This window comes from Helianthus annuus, chromosome 12 (assembly GCF_002127325.2).
Source record: "Helianthus annuus cultivar XRQ/B chromosome 12, HanXRQr2.0-SUNRISE, whole genome shotgun sequence".
Taxonomy (NCBI): Eukaryota; Viridiplantae; Streptophyta; class Magnoliopsida; order Asterales; family Asteraceae; genus Helianthus; species Helianthus annuus.
Window position 1 is genome coordinate 152421849 of NC_035444.2, and position 21912 is coordinate 152443760.

The 21912-nt window shown below is 34.6% G+C and overlaps 3 protein-coding genes across 17 annotated transcripts; all 3 read left to right on the plus strand.

Moving 5' to 3' along the window:
• The first annotated feature begins 14 nt into the window (after positions 1–14).
• LOC110893307 lies at positions 15–2109 on the plus strand. The gene is made up of 4 exons (XM_022140420.1): positions 15–516; positions 681–1181; positions 1285–1872; positions 2012–2109. The coding sequence occupies exons 1-4, from the start codon at positions 15–17 to the stop codon at positions 2107–2109; spliced, it is 1689 nt and encodes a 562-aa protein (XP_021996112.1).
• A 276-nt stretch (positions 2110–2385) lies between these two features.
• Positions 2386–3324, plus strand: LOC110893306. The gene has a single exon (XM_022140418.1). The coding sequence runs from the start codon at positions 2386–2388 to the stop codon at positions 3322–3324; it is 939 nt and encodes a 312-aa protein (XP_021996110.1).
• An 11947-nt stretch (positions 3325–15271) lies between these two features.
• LOC110895615 (expansin-A1-like) lies at positions 15272–20556 on the plus strand. Of its 15 annotated transcripts, none has more exons than XR_004873796.1 (7): positions 17392–18437; positions 18622–18718; positions 18791–18837; positions 18955–19243; positions 19546–19602; positions 20049–20150; positions 20258–20556. XR_004873796.1 is itself a non-coding variant. In XM_035980435.1 (4 exons), exons 1-4 carry the CDS (start codon positions 15276–15278, stop codon positions 16864–16866), a joined length of 645 nt encoding a protein of 214 aa, XP_035836328.1. In that variant the 5' UTR covers positions 15272–15275. The 15 variants fall into 15 exon arrangements, 2 of the variants coding, with proteins under 2 accessions (XP_035836328.1, XP_021998625.1); XR_004873797.1 differs by having other exon boundaries at positions 18622–18661; XR_004873799.1 differs by lacking the exon at positions 18622–18718 and having other exon boundaries at positions 17409–17797; positions 17927–17977.
• The last annotated feature ends 1356 nt before the right edge of the window (positions 20557–21912 follow it).

Genomic DNA, 21912 nt, shown 5'->3' on the forward strand with positions numbered 1-21912 from the left:
GTCCAATGTGTACTATGCGTGAGTTCTTTGCCTATAGACTACAAGATCGTGTCGATAAGTTTTCTGTTATCCATAATGCAAAACGACTTTTCCAGCAGTTTGTTGTTGATGCTTACACTATGATTGAGAGTGAAAGGTTGTTTTACATACGGCGACAACAGACGCATTTGAGGTCAGAAAGTTTTCAGAATATACAGAATGCAAATAATTCTGGCAAAAAAGATATGTCAAAAATTGGAACACGTATCTTTATTCCATCTTCTTTCACTGGCGGTTCTCGATATATGATGCAAAATTACTTAGATGCAATGTCTTTGTGCAAATGGTTTGGGTATCCAGATTTTTTCATTACTATTACATGTAATCCAAAATGGCCGGAAGTTGAAAGGTTTTTAAAAGATACCACCATAAGGCCTGAAGATAGACCAGACATTTTGTGTCGAATTTTCAAGATGAAACTAGATTCTCTAACAAAAGACTTGAAAGAAGGCAACTTGCTGGGTAGAGTTAACTCTGGTATGTTTACTTTATACTTTAAAATTTAAAGGCTAAAGTTTTTTAAATAATCTTACTTTACTTTTTATTAATATTATTATTATTAATCTATGTATATTGTTGATAACATAATTTAGTTATATATTTTTTTCTAATATTATTTTTTTTGTGATTGTACTTTGAAGTTGTCTATACTGTCGAATTCCAAAAACGCGGACTTCCTCATGCACACATATGTGTATTCATGCATCCAGACAACAAGATACTATCGGTTGACCAACTAGATCCAATCATTTCTGCCGAAATTCCAGACAAAGCCGAAGATCCTGAGTTATATAAACTTGTAGCAGATTACATGATTCATGGTCCGTGTGGTGCTCTAAATATGAATTCTCCTTGCATGGTCGATCGTAAATGCTCCAAGAAGTTTCCTAAAAAATTTGTTAATGAAACATGCTTGGATAAGAAAGGATTTCCAGTTTATCGTAGAAGGGATTCTGGCCATTCTGTTGTTAAATCCCGTTTGAACGTAGACAATAGATATGTTGTTCCATATAGTAAAGTGCTGTTAAAAAGATACCAGGCGCATATTAATGTTGAATGGTGCAACCAACTTGGTTCTATCAAATATTTGTTCAAGTACATTAACAAAGGCCCAGATAGAACTACGCTTAGAGCAGGAACCTGTAGTCGATGAGATAGAAAAGTATTACGATTGCCGGTATATTTCTGCATGCGAATCTGCTTGGAGGATCTTTTCATATGATGTTCATTATCGATATCCTGTAGTTATTCGTCTTCCGTTTCATTTACCGGGCCAACAAAACGTAGTATATGGTGCAGATGATGACATTGACGAGGTTCTTAACAAACCATCTATTGCTTCTACTATGTTCTTATCTTGGATGAAGTGTAATGAAAGATTGCCTGAGGCACGTGAGCTTACTTATGTTGAGTTTCCTTCAAAATATGTTTTTAAATTAAATACTCGCAGTTGGGATGTAAGGAAACGACATCCTTCAATTGGTAGGATTCATTCGGTGTTTCCTTCCGCTGGTGAAGCATACTACCTAAGAATATTATTGAACAAAGTAAAGGGTCTAAAATCTTTTGAAGATATTCGTACTGTAAACGGTACTTTGTATCCAACTTTCAAGGACGCATGTTATGCGTTAGGGCTTTTGGATGATGACAACAAGTACATTGAAGCTATTAAAGAAGCCAGTTTGTATGGAACCGCTACGTTTTTACAGACGTTATTTGGGACAATGTTGATGTCTGGTAGTTTGTCTAGACCGGATTTTGTATGGGAGAAGACATGGATGTATTTATCGGATGACATTTTATATAGACAAGAAAAACATTTAAAAGTTGATGGTATGTATTTTTTAATGATCTCATGTTATCTATTTATTCAGTTAACATAGTTATCAATTTTATTATTTTCATACTCAAATGTACGAGTTATGGTATTGTTATATAAATTTTTTACTTATTTTATTTATTTTTTATGCAGTTTTACATTACTCTGATGAAGACATTAAGAATTTGGATTTGTTAGAGATTCAGAAATTCTTACTTCGGAATAACTCATCGCTGAAGAACTTCCTTTGAAACAAAGGTGGTGTGTTTTTTCTTTACGGATATGGTGGCACCGGTAAGACCTTCCTTTGAAAGACATTATCGGTAGCAATTCGGAGTAGGTCTGAAATTGTTTTAAATGTTGCTTCAAGTGGTATAGCTTCTTTACTACTTTCGGGAGTCGAACAATACATTCTCGGTTTTCCATCCCTCTGAATCTAAATGAGGATTCTATTTGCCGCATGAAGCTGGATCCGAAGTTGCGTATCTTTTAAAAAAACACAACTTATTATATGGGATGAGGCTCCAATGATTCATAAACATGCCTTTGAAGCATTGGATAGAACCTTAAAAGATATATTGATGCCTGAATGTTCAAATAGCGAAGCTTTACCATTTAGAGGAAAGGTAATTGTATTTGGTGGTGACTTTAGACAAATTCTTCCTGTTGTTCCTAATGGTTCTAGACAAGATATCGTAAACGCTTCATTGAATTCATTATATATATGGAACAAATGCAAGATACTAACGCTAACAAAAAACATGAGGCTCACAGTTGGCATTAATCATGGTGATATTGAGAAGACAAAAGAGTTTGCTAAATGGCTTTTGGATATTGGTGAGGGAAAAGTTGGTGGTCGCAACGACGGCGAAGCTGTTATTGATATACCTGAAGAACTGTTGATTATTGATTCCACTAACCCTATTGGTAGTCTGATCAACTTTGTGTATCCTTCGATACTTGAATCTTTCAATGATCCAAATTATTTTCAAGAAAGAGCGATACTTGCGCCTAAGAATGACGTTGTTCATGAGATAAATGAAACCTTATTAGCAATGTTTCCTGGTGATCAAAAAGAGTATCTAAGTTCTGATTCTATCTGCCAATCGGAGAATGTAACTGACCATATTCGACACGATGTTTACCCCCCCGACGTTCTAAATGGAATAAAAGTTTCAGGAATTTTGAATCATAAGTTGGTATTAAAAGTTGGTGTTCCCATAATGCTTTTACGTAACCTTGATCAGAAAAACAGTTTGTGCAATGGTACAAGATTACAAGTCATTACACTTGGTGATCGTATTATTAAAGCAAAAGTTATTTCTGGTAATAATATTGGGACAAGAACTTTTATTCCAAGGATCAATCTTTCTCCGTCTGACAAACGAATTCCTTTCAAACTTCAAAGAAGGCAATTTCCGATAGCAGTGTGTTTCGCAATGACGATAAACAAAAGCCAGGGATAGTCGCTATCGAAGGTTGGTTTATTTCTAAAGCAACCCGTTTTCACTCACGGACAACTATACGTTGCACTTTCAAGAGTCAAAAGTATGGATGGTTTAAGGATGTTAATATTAGACGATGATGGGAACGTTACTAATAAAACTACAAATGTAGTTTACAAAGAGATATTCTCAAATTTATAGTTAGATTTAGAGTTTGAGTATTTAAAAATATAATTTGCAACTGTATTTGTTTTCGTTTATTTATTTTTGTTCCAATAATCATCTTTTCTTTTTACTTCAGCTTATTAGCTTACATTATATCTTTAGTACATCTTACTTTCAAATTATATAAACAATCCGAATCACATATAAACAACAACAACTTATTATGTAAATATATATATATACATACACATTCATAATCAACAACCTTTTATAGACGATACCAACGTTACTTACATTCAAAAATATGGTTTCTTGGTTGATGATATAACATTATTTGTCTTTAAAGTTAAATTACCACGGAACACAATAAAAACATCATAACCACTGCTTACATGTCCAAAACAAAATTAAACATAACATAAGTAGCATAAAAGAGTCATGATTTCGAGTACGCAAAAACCTTCATCATTAGCTTATAAAATTACCTTTCAACCTGCGGTAACTTCATCCACGTCTGATAAGATCAGCAGATTTCCTGAGCTTACAAATTTGAAATGCATTGTGTCACCCAAACGAAGCCCATTCTCCTTCATGAACATTGGCCAACCTTCGATTGCATACCTTCAAGCATCTCCATTCTTTTGCCGCCTAACATTCATATCGATTGTTTTTCCATTCATGTTCCTCACTTTTAACTCATGCACTTTGTTTTTGAATCCGCCAATTCTTACAACATCTGCAGGGATTCTCTGCATGAATATGATCAGTAACAATTAAATCAGCCTTATGAATGTTATAGTCTTACTGTTTATCATTTAGTATTGTAAAAACATACCATTCTGTTATCTCCCTTCTGTGTAAATTCATAGTTACCATCTTTATCAACAGAATTCTTCCTTGCAACACGTTTTGGTGCAACATCTAATATCTTCAATGCACTACCAGATCTCTTTCTAATGTCTTTTTCCTAATTATTACAGAAACATATTATGTTTAAAATAAAATATGTATTATATATCTTAATTTGTTTCAGATAATCATAAATAAATGTTGTTATACGTACCAACCGGCTGCGTGTTCTTTGTCCAACTGTTGAAACGTTTTGCATTTCCACTTCTGTTCCGCATATCAGCGCCTTACTGTCGTCTGCATTACAATATCCCTCAATCTGTTTTCCTTTTTTCTTAACCTGTTAACACAACTTCTTATTTTAGACATCAATAACCAAGAATTAATAAATAAATACGGCTAAACATATTAAAAGTACTACTCATGTATTATTATGATTCAAATTATTACATCTTCTTTTTGTTGTTGGTTAACGTTCTTATTCACCTCCTATTTGTTACGACTTTCATTCATCTGTTTATGATACATTGATACTTAGTAAAATCACAAAAGCTTACTCTAATGTATATTAATCTACATAAATGGAAGCTTAGTACCTCACACATAAACTGATCTATTGAATCATTATCTCCACAGAAAGCCTGTCATACAATAACATACGTAAGTAAGTCGAATTTTTTACTAAACTGTTATAATTTAGTATAAAATACTTACAAAGTCAACGTTTTTGTAGTATGTGTCTTTAGGTATTCCAGCACAGATTCATCATCACTTTCTTCTTTGATGTTCAGAACTAACTCAACTCCTCTACGATATATCTTTATCGCAAATGTGGCAGTGTCCTTCTTCGTCAACAACAGTAAATCATCTTCTTCTATTCCAAGATCATGAAATAAATTCGGACAACCTTTTGTAAAAACGTAATTATCATTGAGTTTGTCCGTCTCAACTTTCCAAGTATGACCTGCTGCATGTATGTTATAACAGTCGTTCACTGGTACGTACGAGTAACATTTTGTGACATAAGTTTCTGGAATCACTTGAAAAATTATGTAACATTTTATTCATATATATTTATGTAAATCATTTATATTTCAAGTATGACAAAATAAATATTCATTCAGAAATAATAGTATACTTACTATTATTTTAAAATGTTGTAACGGTTGACTGTGACAAAAGATTCACCACATATGTTTTCAACGAAGCAATTGATTTCCATACTTTTGTCTTCCATTATCCTTAATTGCAATAACGTCCTTTTTGTCAATTCAAGATCCCTTACTACATTACTCCATCCGTCAGTGATAATGGATTCCCCACTTACACTTCTCAATGAAACTGGCCAACTTCTACGACTTTCATGATTTATCATTATTTTTTTCCTTTGCCAATATTCTCCATATACATTCTTAACAAAATCAATTGGCAGCACCTGCGGTTAAATATAGGTTTTACATAATTTGTAATAAAACTTATATATTTTTTTTGTAAGCTTTATACATACAAGTTTTAACGAGGTTGGCTCTTCTAAGACAGCAACGCATGAGGGACTCATTTTTTAAACCTGCATTATACCAACATATGTTATAAACTGTTGATGAGGCAATAAATGTCCACAATAATGAAGAGTTTTGGCATTATCTGTTCCAGGGGGAGATTGTTGGGATTGAACCCTATCAGAGGAACAGATAATTATAGCCAAAACTGGATCACAACAGTGGATTCACAATAAGCAGATGTTTACACTAAACTCTCCCCTTGACAGTGGTTACCTATCTGCTGATACACTCTAAACACTGCTCAGAAGAACAACTGATGAACCAAACACTGATGAATCAACTAAAGTCTGCTAAAAGGCAAACGCTGAGCTCTATCTACTGCTGTCTCGTAAGTACTGCTGAAGATCCAAGCACTGCTCATTCAAAGACTGATCACCTTTTGAAGAAAGCACTGATGTTCAAGTAATCAGTGCTTAGGCTACAACAGTGGAACGTGAACAGTGTTAGACTTGTTTTGTATTGTATTATCTATCAGTTATTAGACATCAGTAGTTTTGTATAGATCAGTGTTTATAAGTTGTTAGGCTGTTAGAAGTCACTATCATGGTAACGTCAGCTGAGGTACATCAGTAGTTTGGTTTGCCTATAAATATGACAGTACTCTGTATTGTTATATTTGATTCGTTTTGAGTGAGTTCTTCTCCTCAATTCAATCCTTTCATCTTGTGCAACCAACCCTGGAGTATCAGGCTGAGGGGGAGTTTAGTCTGTAAGCTTGCATTATAATCTTTTGCTTTTAATGTAATCATTTGACTATATGAAAAAACAATTGTTTATCAAACTATATTCTCCTTTGATTGTGTTTACAAAGTTTGTTATCCATTTCCGCTGCACTTTACATAATTTTATATTCACTGAATGTTCATTTTGTACAAACAAACATAATCATATCATCCTCGGATCCTAACAATTGGTATCAGAGCCTGGGCAGTCAAATTCGATCTAACAATCAATTTGACATAACAGTTCGGCTCAAAATTCATTGATACTAAGGTTGGTTGTATTTAGTTGAAAAACAGAGTAACAAGTGAATCATGATCAAAATGGTTATTTAGAAACTATGTAAAACAACCAAGATGTCATATGACACACAAATTTCACGCAAGAAGTGATATCATGCACAAGTCACTCATAGTTTTCAGATCTGTAAAATATCTGATAAATTATGGGATTGTTCGACATTTTCAAAATTGATTTCAATTGTTGTTTTGATATTTGTGATGTTTTCACTAAATGCTAAAGTATGAACCTCAGATTAGCAAAACCTATGTTCATCTAAACACAGGTGATCTGCTAACATAGAATGAGGGAAATAAAGCTTTAGTCAAAATTCTTATGTGCTCAAAGGCAGGTTGAGAATCCTCAAAAGGACCAAATCAACTTTGTCAAAACACATTAAGAAAATAAGGTGTCAAAACTGTCCTAATCATATGTAATGTGAGATCTAGTAATAAAACATGCACAAATGTGGTCAGATCTCTCAAAACATTACTTCTACGTGATTCTGGACTAAGCATGTTCAAAATAAAATCTCCTAGTGAGTATTTCTGAACATGAGAATAAAAGGGTAAAAAGGGAAAAAGAAAATGAATGAATCTCAAAGTGTGGTTATCTCAAAACTTTTGAAATCAAAAGAAAAGAGTATAAGCATAAAACACTCTTGAGGTTAAAATTGGGTAAAACAATGGAATCATGCAACTGTGTGTGCATTCATCTATACAGAAATTGTTCTGGTGAAATGACATCCCCAATGATTGTTCTTAAAAGAAGAATTTGCAATCAATTGACAAGAAAATGACCCCAAACAATGGTCAAAATAACTTGAGAATGATATGGTCATGAACTTATTTGGAAAGCTGTCAGATCCTTTTGATTTTCAAAACATCCTTTAATTTTTTTTAAAAGGTGTTTTTCTCTAAATAAAACCAGATATATATCACCTTTTGTAAAAAATATTTTGTACTTTTGATCACTTTTTGATAGTAAAAGTTCATCTCTGGTCAGGATGCAATTTCCTTATTTTTGTGTGAAATTACTATCCTTAAAATCTGATAAAAAAGAAATGGCACACATGTCGAGGTCATGTTAAGCTCAAGTTTGGTTATCACAGATCATAAATTGATTGCAAATTGATTTTGAACTACTGAGATACTCATGTTCTAGTTCAAGTAATTAGACACAAAATGAGTTGTTTTAGTAGAAAAAGTTTTCATCCATCTGGAATGTCAAACCACTGTCTGGAATAATGGACATTTGGCAAAACCTTGAACAAAAATATCTGTAGATAACTGCTGGCAATTTAATCTTGATAATATACATCTAAAATGTATTTTGTTAAGAATAGCAATTATGGTGTTCAACAGATGCTAGATAAGATATTGTGCTTTCACAAGACAAAATCAATTCCTACATCTGGACAAGCAAATGCTAAAATTATTTGTCAAAAGTCAAAACACTGCTGCAGAAATAGTTGTAACACAAATGATCCTCATTATTGTTTTCAACCACTGCTGTTCCTTAAATGCTGTTGTGCTTCAACATCTGCTCTCTAAAGTCTGTCCACTGCTGATAGTCAATCTCTGTTTCTTGCAAAAACACTGATGTTTAAAATCATTGTTCCATCCACTGATACACCCACTGTTTCATTTCATTACCGTTGTAACTACTGATGATTGATCCATCAGTGGTTGTCAAAACAACTGTCCTCCATTATTTACCTTTTCATCAGGGGTTGGCACGTGGTCAGTTTTTAGCCGTCAGATCATTATAACCGCTGCCACATCAGCGTTCACTTTTTCCCTGAATAAAACCCTGATTAAACCCAAACAGGGGCTCACACTGTCTAATTGAATTCCAAACATTCTCTTCACAAAGCAGTTTCCCTCTCATAACTCCAAAAACCTTCTTCGATCTTCTTCATCAAAAATGACGAAACCAAAATCGAAGTCAAAATCAAAACCATCTTCTTCCTCCACCCCATCAGATGCACTCAAATGGCCGCTGAAACTACGGAGATTCGCTACAAATCTCCTCACAACTATGTGGGTATACTCACAAAACCCACAACTGACAACACCTTCGATTCCATCATTGACATCCTATCTGCATCAAAGTACAAAACTTTGATAACAGCAGACGCTCCCATTTATCTTCAGACCCAGAGAGAGTTCTGGAAGAATGCCACCCTTGAAAAACAAGGAGACATCATCACAGCCATCAATTCCTAGATACAGGGTAAGAAGGTTGAAATCTCTCCACAATCCATTTCTGAAATCTTTAAACTCGATGATTTAAAAGGAAAAACCTCATTTTCAAAAGACGAGTTGAAAATGGATTTCATAAACAGGGGGTATGCAGAGCAACCTAAAAGGGATACCTTACAAAAAGGTTATTTTCCTTCTGCACCCAGATTTTTATTTCACACATTGTTAATGTGTGTTTCTAATAAAACAACGTCTTTTAATGAAATACCAACAAAAATTCAATGCCTGGGGTATGCAATTTTAAACAATAAAAACTTTAATTACTCCCAGGAAATATTTGATGATTTGGTAAGAAACGTTGATAATAAGGCATTTCTGCTCTTTCCACGATTTCTAAGCTACTATTTAGAACAAAAATTTGTAAAGGAAGATGCAGAATTGCCCAAACAAGGTGCCTCTTTTAAAATAAACTGCTTAACACCTGAAACATTCTCTAGAATGTTGGCACCAATAAAAACAAAAGCAGAGGTGCCTGAGCAGAATTTAGCAGATGAAACTGCTCCTCAAGTATCTGTTGCTGAGCCCACTGCTCCAGGTGATCAAAGCAGCAGACCAACTATTTTGAAACCCACACCTACAAATCCCAAAAAGCCAAACAAAAAGAAAAATCAAAAACCCCCCAAACCAATCAAACGACAACTCTGGAGGATGAGATACCAGAGCTACTGCCTGTGACAACACAAATGTCACAACAAACCACTGCTGCTACTTCCTCACAGCAGTTGGTACAAATATCTCAACCCATAACCAAAACTCCTCCTGCTTCTTCATAAAAAGAACAGGTTGTACACATAGGGCCACCACATTATGATGCTCTGGAAACACTCGTTTCCATCATCCACAGCCCAATGCCCGTGGCAACTTCTCTTTCTACACCCCACCTCACATCCACAATTCCACCAAAAACACAACTTTTGTTGGATGCAATAGATTTGAACCAGGCATTACACAGTCCTTCTCAATCACCTGTTAATGAGAATATGCCTCAACAATTGACCGAGCCTGATGTATCATTCTTTGCTAACCCACTAACACAACCTGAGGAGGTTACACCCCTTGAGTTACAAGTAACTCTTGGTGGTAATCCAAGTGAAGCAGCCACTATAACTGTTGAACCCACTAGTTTACAGTTGGACAGTGGTTACATCAATAAGACTTCCTTGGAGGCAATTCCTTTTATAGCACCTCTGCCAACCACCAGTGGATTTATTTATCCTACTGGCAACATCAAAAGGTTGTCAAGTGTTGAAGGGAGAAGACCCCAGTACCAAGATAAGGGGCATCAGTGGTTAATCTTTGGAGTAAACTCCCTACCTCTACCACTGATAAAACCACTGTTAGTGGGAAATCAGATGATCCCATTAAATTGGGTGATGATTTAAAATATCAGGATTTGACGGAACGAATTGAAAAGTTGGATACATCTGTTGCAGATCTTAAAAACATGCTACAGCAGGTGTTGAAAACTCAAAAGATGCAATCCACTGCTGTTCCAACTCAAGCACCTGCTCCACAACAGGCATCTGCTACAAATGAGCTCTGGAATCTATTTCAACCTTTTCTCCATCATCAAGCACAACTAGCAGATCAGTAACATGAAAAACATGTTCAACAGCTGAGAAATGCAATGGAGTCAAGGTTCAAAAACACTCAGGCTGATCTAAAGGCTCTCAAAACTCAGATCCTGCACACCACTGGCACTGCTTCTCCAACAGTCCTCTTCATTGATCAACTTCCCCCAGATAATGCCAAAAAGGGGGAGAAAATTCAGGAGTGGAAAAAGAAGGGAATAGAGGATGGTCTCTACATTGCACCAGAAAATGCAAACATGACCAAACAGATCCCTCTGCCAGATGGAAGCAAGAAAATTGATGTGACCACAAATGCACTGGCAGAAGCAGTTGCAAGTGTAAAAGGGATAGAGAGGCCAAAGGAAAGCCAGGGTGAATTATCCGGATCAGGGTACTTCAGGGTCAAAAGATGATGAAAATCTTGTTGATGAAAAGAAGAAGCCTACAAAAATAGTAAGGCTACCCAAATCCATTCCAACCAGACGTTCAAAGTCTGTTCCAAAACCACCACCTAAAACAGCTGTTGTAACTCCTACTGTACCCACTATTGTTGGTGCTTCAGTGGTTTCAACATCTGCTCCCACTTCAACACACACCACTTCAACACACACTACATCCACTGCCTTACCACCATCACCACCAAAAACAAAATCACCTCCTGTCAAAAGGCAGAAGACAGCAGTTGTTACAACATCTGCTGTAAAGACAACAGTGGTTGGAACACCAGTTGTTTCAACAACTGTTAGTCGATCACAAATCACTGCCACTACATCCACCACTACTGTTCCATCCAAAACATCATCAGCCCCTCCTCAAACAAAGAGGAGAAGGCTAATTCTCAAAGATGATGACACTTCACCATCTTAAACATCTTCAAAATCTTTAGCTCTTGTCACAATACCAAAACCAGTTACTCTCTCTTCGGTTCGAATGCACAAGCCCTTACCTCCTGCAGGTGTTCAGTTTCCTCTTGAACTAGAAGCTGTTAGAGAAGAAATAAAATCCTTTTACTATGAGGATGACCCTGCCAAAAGGAGTTTGCCATCAATAAGAGGATATCCCTGGCCTAAAAATGTTGATGAATATTTGAAAATCAAAGCCAAGCAAGCAGAGGATATCTCAAAAAGAAACACACAAGGGAAATCTGACAAAGAAATTTCTAGAACCTATCAATATCTGCTCACACAAGTCAGTTCCCTAGAATAATTTGCAAAAAATGTCAGTCAACAAATTTCAGAAAGAGCAGCTGAAACTTTGAAGAAAGACTACATTGAAAGCATCATGGCTCACAAGAAGTACAAAGGAGAGAGATACATGTACAAAGAGTGGACTGTTCCTGAGCTTGAAAATGAAGCAGCAAGAATTCAAGACATGATAAAAAGGAAAGTCACTCACACTCCTCCTGACTGGGAAAAGCTTAGAAAGAATGTACCTGACAAACAGGTAGAACTGAAAAGAATGAGAGAAGAACTGGTTGCTGCTGAATATGGAAACAAAAGACAAATTGCTAGACGGAAAGAAGATGTGGTCAGAATCACCTACAAAAGGTTGGAGGAATTAAGAAAGAAAGATCCAAAAGTGCCTCAAAAGCCTGACTATCCTGAAGCTGAGGTTTCAAAAAGACCATCAAAGCTGCAAATCAGGAGAACCACTGCTCCAACTGGTGCTGCCATCTATAAAAAAAGGTCACACAAACAGTTGGGAGCTGAAACCATCCAAGAGTTGATAAAAGGAGATGACCTTGTAAAAGAAGGCATAAAGAAAATGATCATAGAAACTGTTGGTTTGGGTCAAACTGCAAATACTGGTCAGCTAGTTATGAATAGGCCAGCCTCACCAAATACCTCTGCAAATAAACATCTCCCAAGAAACCCACCAGGCTCAAAAATACAAAAGTGGGAAACTGACAAACAGACCTGCGTATTGACTTTGCTCAGGTCTGCTGGAGAAGTGGAGAAAATATCAAGGGAACAAGCTCTTGGCCTGAGTCTTGAAGATTTGCAGGATCTCCTTGATCTTCCACTTAGCAGGGATGATGAAGACACAGATGCCCTTAACTTTGAACTACAATTTAAAGGACAGATAACGGAACTGTTGATGAGGCAATAAATGTCCACAATAATGAAGAGTTTTGGCATTATCTGTTCTAGGGGGAGATTGTTGGGATTGAACCCTATCAGAGGAACAGATAATTATAGCCAAAACTGGATCACAACAGTGGATTCACAATAAGCAGATGTTTACACTAAACTCTCCCCTTGACAGTGGTTACCTATCTGTTGATACACTCTAAACACTGCTCAGAAGAACAACTGATGAACCAAACACTGATGAATCAACTAAAGTCTGCTAAAAGGCAAACGCTGAGCTCTATCTATTGCTGTCTCGTAAGTACTGCTGAAGATCCACGCACTGCTCATTCAAAGACTGATCACCTTTTGAAGAAAGCACTGATGTTCAAGTAATCAGTGCTTAGGCTACAACAGTGGAACGTGAACAGTGTTAGACTTGTTTTGTATTGTATTATCTATCAGTTGTTAGACATCAGTAGTTTTGTATAGATCAGTGTTTATAAGTTGTTAGGCTGTTAGAAGTCACTATCATGGTGACGTCAGCTGAGGTACATCAGTGGTTTGGTTTGCCTATAAATATAACAGTACTCTGTACTGTTATATTTGATTCGTTTTGAGTGAGTTCTTCTCCTCAATTCAATCCTTTCATCTTGTGCAACCAACCCTGGAGTATCAGGCTGAGGGGGAGTTTAGTCTCTAAGCTTGCATTGTAATCTTTTGCTTTTAATGTAATCATTTGACTCTATGAAAAAGCAATTGTTTATCAAACTATATTCTCCTTTGATTGTGTTTACAAAGTTTGTTATCCATTTCTGCTGCACTTTACATAATTTTATATTCACTGAATGTTCATTTTGTACAAACAAACATAATCATATCAGCCTCGGATCCTAACATAAACATTTACTATTGAACTTGAATCGATACATATATGTTCATATCAATAAGAAAATTACGTCTTAAACAGATTTTCACACACATTTTACTGATACAATTACTATATACAATACACATATAAACAAGACTAAAGCAAGTTTTATCTGATCATTATATTTAATTAGAATATTACAAATAATTAAATGTGTTAATTATTTTTTACCAAAAATTATCCTTTTATAGTGTTCAATATGAGTTAAGTATAATCTTACTTTGAATATAAGTCAACAAAAAAAATTCTGAATCATAAATTTTAAATGAGACTCATATCTATTCAATCTTAACATATGAGTTAAATATAATCTTATTTTGAATATAAGTGAACAAAAAAAATGTTGAATCATAAATTTTAAAGGAGACTCATATCTATTCAGTCATCCAAATCACACTATTAAGCAAGAAATTTTTTTTTTCATAACAAGATCATCAAAATCTATCAACCAAATCAAAGTAATAACCCAAATTATATACACTCAAAAACATGCAATACATATAATCCTTCTTAAATACATATAACATACACAATTTTCAATTTAATAAAAACCTAACTCCGATTTCACATCTAATTCTTCATTAATCGTCGGAAATAAACACAATTCATAATTTTTTTGTATTACCGAAGATAATTTTAGTTGGTAAATCCATGTTACATCTTCTTATAACTGATCGGAGATGAAGTCGGAAATATTACCTTTACTAATTCTTGCTCCGCCGTTGAAGTTTCTTGAGTATTGTGATGAAGGAGAACTGTTTTTGCAGAACTTGATATGATATATTTGTAATGATGATGATGATTTTTTATTTAAATGTTTATCTAATGTCATAGATATTTTGCGTAAGTATCTATTAAAAAAATCAGTAAATTCGACGGTAACTTTTTTTTAACCAATATTTACTTTTATATATTTTACTTAAATAGATTCAATAGCTATTGTTTTTGTATTTTAGGATAAAAGTTTGTTACTAGATGTTTAATATTTTTACAACTAATTGTAAATCTATTTACAAGTATAGTAATGTACAACCGATTGTTTTTTCAATTGGTCTAAAACGAATTCGAAGTTATTGGTTACGAAACTCCAGCAAGCAGAAGTGTTAGAGTAACAGATTTTCAGTTTATATTGAACATCCGAAAATCATATTTCTTACATTTACTTTTCGATGCCCTTTATTTACATTTGTAGTACAATGAATTTCTTTTTTTTAATATTTTAAATTTAAATTGATATGTTAACAACGTTTTTTGTTTTGAAAAATTAAGAAACATATCATTGTTCAACACCGTGATATTCGCGGGTATTATCACTAGTTATATATCTATTAGTTAGGAATAATATTAAATAGACTTTCAATACATACATTTTTTGAATGACATATCTATTAGTTAGGAATAATATTAAATAGACTTTCAATGCAACATTTTTTTAATATGTGCTTACCAAATATTATTCTAAACGGCCCAGGCAACATTTTGAATATCTTATTACCTTAAATTCTCAAAATAATCCTATTTATATGCTTCCCACATAGGCCAGTTACTATCACTCCCCAAAAATGAAATCCATTGTTATTTTCATTTTCTCTAGCTTATTGCTTGTTAGTTTTCCGTCAATCGTTAACGGCGGTTGGCTCAATGCGCATGCCACCTTCTACGACGACGGCACAATGGGTATGCAGTACTGATCATACATTATCTCAAATTTGTTGTGTTGTTTATTATTATTATTTTTAAAACCGTAACTCACACACTCTGTATGTATAACAGGTGGTGCTTGTGGGTATGGGAATGTGTATCGTCAAGGGTATGGTACAAACAATGTAGCATTAAGTAGTGCTTTGTTCAACGATGGTTTGAGTTGTGGGGCATGTTTTCAAATCATGTGTGTTAATGATCGTCAATGGTGTTTACCGGGTTCCATTGTTGTCACCGCCACCAACTTCTGCCCACCGAACCCCGCCTTACCTAGCGAGAAAGGCGGCTGGTGCAACCCTCCTCTACGTCATTTTGATCTATCTCAACCTGCCTTCCTACGCATTGCTCAGTACAAAGCTGGAATTGTTCCTGTTGCTTATAGAAGGTATATAAATTATTAAATTTCATGAGATGCCTTCACACATCGTGGGTATTTTGGTAAATTTACAAGCATTTGTCTTGCAAAGTTATTTTGTTATTTTTGAAAGTATTAAATGTACTTTAGAAATTTTACGATTACTAAATGTATTTTGGTAACCTACTTAAAATACCAACATATTTTTACAAAAGATTATCAGACCGAATGCGTAGTGAACCGTCTCTAAACGAATCACGTACTTAGTGATCAGTCGTGAACGGTGACAAAAGTTTTTTTTATATCTACTTATTTAATAAAGAAACAAATATGAACAAGATATTTGTCAACTTAATTTAAATTAATAAAGAAACTAATATGAGCAAGAAGTTTTTTTTATATCTACTTAGAAACTTTCGTTTATGCATCACTTGTTTCTTAATCATGCGATGATATTGGTATTTAGATTTTCATTTACATATTGTAGTTTACTTTTCATTTCATTTACATGTGTTTTAACAAACACGATTGAAAACAAACTAGAACAAACAAAGTTTGATTCTTTAAAGCTTGTGTTTAATATATATTTTTTTGGTTTAATTCATCTCAATAAAGTACCAAAATGATCAACAAATTACATACAAACGACAAGTAAACAGGCAACAAGTTGCACCGCAAAAATATGCTCTCTTTTTGCATGCTCTCTTTTTCTCCAATTTGTTTACATGCCTAAACATTGCAATTCTAATACCAAACTATTTTACTAATATTTTTTGTTCTTGTTTTCTAGGGTACCCTGCGTGAGAAGGGGTGGAATTAGGTTCCAAATGAACGGACACCCCTACTTCAATTTGGTGTTAATTACAAATGTGGGTGGTGCTGGTGACGTGCACGCGGTGGCAATCAAAGGGTCAAGAACAGGATGGCAACAAATGAAACAAAACTGGGGCCAAAACTGGCAATCTGACACTTATTTGAACGGGCAGTCTCTATCTTTTAAGGTCACCACAAGTGATGGTCGGACTGTGGTGTCCAACAATGTTGTCCCCGCTAATTGGTCTTTCGGGCAGACCTTCAGCGGTTCCCAATTTCGTTGAAAAGACAATTGTACCCATAGTCGGGTAGTAAGTGTTAGCGCCACCTAGTATCGCTATTGTAACTTTTTATCAACTACAATAGGTGCAACAATTACTAGGGGCTTATTGATAATATACTTTTTTTGGCCTTGGATGACCATTTGATGATTTCATTTACACCTATATAATTGTTATTTTGATTTGATTTTTTGTTCTACCTCTTGATTAATTAGAGATAAATTTCTTAAATAAAATAATTAAAAAATAAAGGGTAATTATTACTACCTCCTCTAAATAAATGAAAATGTTAAAGGTATTAAAAAAAAGGGTAATTATTACTGCCTCCTCTAAATAAATAAAAATGTTCAAGGTAATGATCATCTTGAGAAAGAATCACTATTGCCTTGTTTGCATTTTAGGTATCTATATCTATATCTATATCTATCTATATATATATATATAATAAAGCAAACCATTGGAGGACACATGTCACTCTATGGTTGATGCCAAATAAGCAGCCACATCAGCATACATGTGGCATAGCTCATAGGGGAGGACTGAATCTGGCTTCTCACATACGCTAATTCTCTCATAACCCTAATTCAGTCTCTCTCTCTCTTCTCTTCTCTGGCAAACACGGCGATGAAACAACAAATGCTGGAGATCAAATCGGTGATTTAGTGAACTTGGCTTCTATGTTACGCTTTCTCTCAACTCTCTCTCTGATTCTCACAAAAGTCTCCTAACGATTGTTGCGAAACCCTAACTGGCGATTCGTATAGTCATCAACCCTAATCGGCGATTCCTCTAAGCATGATGTGGTTGTGTCTAGCGGTGGTGGTTGTGTCTAGCGGCGGCAGTGGTGGTCTAATGTTGATGGTGGAGGAGTCGCGGCGGCGGTGGTTTTGTTTTACTTGAATCTTCCTCTCAATCTTTCCCTACGCCTTCTAAGGTTTTACAGTTTCGATTCGCTTTTTGAATTGGAACTGGATTATAAGTTTTATTGATTTTGAATTTTGGGTTCTGTTTTATTTTAATAATTAGTGTTATTTCTTGGATTATTTTAATATGTATAAAATAGTAGATGTTGAAAGAAGATGCAAATGGTGGAGAAGTTTATCCAATTCTTCAGGTATAATTTCTATCGTTTAATGTTTCCGCCAATCTTAATTAGGCTTTGTTTATTTTTTTTTCCTTTTGGTAATTGCGTTTTACAAATCTTTAAGTGATTACATGATTCTATAGATCAAGTATATCGATTTGTAACATTTGTGATCATTTGTGTTTGATTTGGTTGTTTACATGATCTTCATGATTAGTTTTAAGTGTGGTTCAGAAAGTAAATTTATAAAAATATAAAATGGGGCTTCGTCTGCCTTTCAAGTATACCAGAATTGATCTTCTTATCTTAAAGAGTTAATAAAGAAGAATATTGTGACACCATTGGTTAAGCCATTGGTCAAAGTAAATAATATGGCGGATTTGAGGTGAACTCGGAAAAGTGGTTAATATGGCGGATTTGAACTCAAGATACGGATGATACTGCATTTGTGACAGCACCAACAAATGTGATGGGAATATCTAGATCTGAGGTAAACTCAGTTCTCATTCAAATTATGTTCTTAACGTTACCACCACTCTGGATTCTGTCATAATTATTTTTTTTTTAGAGTTTTTGCACACTAAAGATGATCTTTTTGCATGTCCACTTGCAAGGCTGCAAGTTCTGCATATCCTCGTGTAATTTAACTAATTGATTATTGTCTGAATCTGCAGAAATTGATTGAAGGATACCTGACTAGAGCAGCTCAATAGAGTTACATGTTCTGTCATATTCTTTCTGGCATTTACAACTTAACACATATTGCCTCTGGTTCTCAATTCATTTATCATATGAATATGTTGCAGCTTTCATGTAGTAAACTGTAGTTTTTATTTATGACAGGGGGAGACCTGTGCGATCGAGCAAGGGAAAGAAGCAGTGTTAGCAAGGTACATGCTTTTAATCATTAATATTCTGGCGATGTGTACAGAAAACAAGAATACGATTGATCAAATCTAATAAGCTACAAATTTGTTTGTTTCTTCTTCTATGAGTACGGTTCTAAGGGATACGACGATAGCTCTTGGCCGTTGCAGACTAAAAATGGCAGGCATGGTGGCGAGGTACGATTGATAATGCATTATTCGGGTGCCAATGCAAACAGTTATTTGCCATCAGCAAGTGCACCACATGTGTCTATGTACTCTACACCGCCGCAATCTTCATCCATGATTAATCCACTTGTCTCTACCGGAGCTTATCCTATGCCGCCCGTATACCCACCACTGGCAGCTCCTTATCCCCCTCAGCCATACCCTCCAGCTCAGCAGCCATATGGCTCCCACTATTCTCATGGTAACTCTTCTTCTTAATTGGGCCATCATGTAATAAATGCCGCATTTTGACCCGTTTGTATACACGCAGGTTAATTTATTTTGGGTACACTCTAACGGGTCAAATAGGGTGAAATCTGTTTGAAATTTGTCAAAATGCAAAATACCTTCTAAATGACTTTACCAATAAAATCGACTGTTATATGCATAATATAGGTTTGTCATCATATTTGATATAACAGTTGGTTACCCTATCGACTCGTCCATTTTAAATCACCCACCCCATGCTTTACTAATTAATCTTAAATTTGATGTCATTATTAGGATATGCATATCCAGGAGGGTATACTACTCTATACTGAGGCACAATTCCTACTAAAGGTGATGGTGTTGCAGATTAATACTATTGACATTAGATTCACGTATATATAAGTAATTAATATTGTTTTATTGATTGGTTTTTTTACATTGTATTTTAATTATATTTAATACCCGTACGTACATACATGGTGGTGATGGTATAAAATTTCTATATTAAGATACTCGATATACTTGCAAATATTCTATGTATATATACTAGGTTATATACCCGTGAGCTTCACGGGTTATGGGTTGTGTTAAAAAATTTATATTTAGAAAATAATTTTTTATATGATTTCTTATAAGTGAATAACCACTCATGTGATTCTTGAACTGTTTTTTTATTGATTTTGTGATTCTTGATTGAATTTGGTTAAAGATGATTTGAAATCTTGGATTAATCTTTAAGATGATTTAAAAGATTTTGTTGTGGTTGTATAGTTTGATTAACATGCGAAGTTATGCAGCTTTTCGGGTTTGCATATCTTGGACCATTTGGGCATTAGTACCACATATTGTTGGATAAGTTGTTCAAGGGCAAAAAAGACTCGACAACGGTTGCCAAAAAGGTATTCTATTGAGCCTTTTTCTTGGTTTTATGTTGAGTCTATGTAGTCTGACCTGTTTGGGTCAAGGGGGATTCTGAGAGTTTCGGGTTGGATTGATCAAATTGTAGGTGTGGTTATTAAGTGCCTAATGAAGACTACAACAAATAGAAATCAAAGCATATATGTTAGATATTGTGGCTGTAAGCTGAGAGGTACTATATGTAAATGGATAATGTTGAGATTGAAGAATATAAAAATGGAGGGCCATAGGCAGGATGTTGCGATTGATTTTGGAAGTATAATGGACATTCGAAGTAAAAATGGGTGGCTTAGTTATCCTGAGTTGGAATTGTATTTTTTTAATGATTCAATTTGCGACTTATATAATTTAAATTGATATAAAAACAATCGGTATGGATTCATTATACGTATAACTTTTGAAAACATGTCTTTTTATTTTATTTAATGACATAACTCGATTAATATAAATTAATTTTTTCTATCCGGGAAGTTCCCGGGTGATAACCTATAGAAGCTTCTCTTTCTCATTATAAAAATGGAGATTTTTCAATGAATTATGTTAATTAGTAGTAGGTGCAGATAGTGAATTGCCAATTACAAATACTCAAATAGTTATTTCAACAACATTTGAAGTTTTAGCATCTAATATGATCAGTGTGGTTTTGATCCCTTATGGAAAGCTATTATCTCTTAATTTGGAGTTTAGTTTGCCATCACAAATACCGATAACTGTTGGCAAGATTGGCAGGTAGTGTTGGGTCGGAACATGTCAAATCCTTATACAGATCAAAATGAGTCGGGTTGACCCTTGGACATATTTTTGCTCATTTAAAAATGAAATATGAACATGAAACTTACAAGAACATTTTCAACCTGTTTGGCACATTATCCTCTAGCTATTTTTCAAACTATTTTGTTTGAATTGAAACGCAACCCAATTCGATCCACTCTAATGTAAAAGGTTTTGAATTTGCTTTCAGGGTCTTTTTATGAATTTCTTTTATTGTTATCATTTGGTGGCTTTATTGGTTCTGATTTCTTGGTTTAAATAGATGAAAACAGAGGCAACTTTAGAATCAAAGGACTCACATCTAGCAGCTATGATACCCAGGGCCGTCTCCGAAAATTCTTGAAAAATTTTGGGCCCGGAGCGAGTAAATAAAACGGGCCCTATAAGATGAAGTCAATAACTCAATTATGTCTAAAATGTGTTCTTTTCATCAGTTTTTGTATAATAAAATATTTAAAAAATATATTAAAAATTGTTTCGTTTTTAGATTTATGTAACTTATAAATAATAAACAAAGCAAAAATTAAAAAAAACAAACAAAAAATACTAGAGCAGATTATTATTGGGACTCGAACGTGCGTTGATAACATAACTACAAACCTTTTTAATGCAAACTGAAGGCCACTGAACCAACTAATACTATGTAAGCAATTTTGAAACAGTTTATATACAAACACTTAATATTAATATTTTATTTAAAAAAAAGTTTTGGGCCCCGAGGGAGTTTGGGCCTTGAGCGGTCGCCCACCCTGCACTCCCTCCGGGCCGGGCCTGATGATACCCGTAAAGAATTGATTGTTGGAGATGTTAAAATACCTGGTGAATTGGTTTTAAAGGCTTAAATGAATGATATATGGAGACTAAAGTGCTACATCAATTAGTAACTGGAATTATAAAGAAAAATAAAAGAAAGTTAAATTCAGGTCTGATTAAGTGGTCGAACTGGCCAGATAAAGAAGGTAAACCTACCAA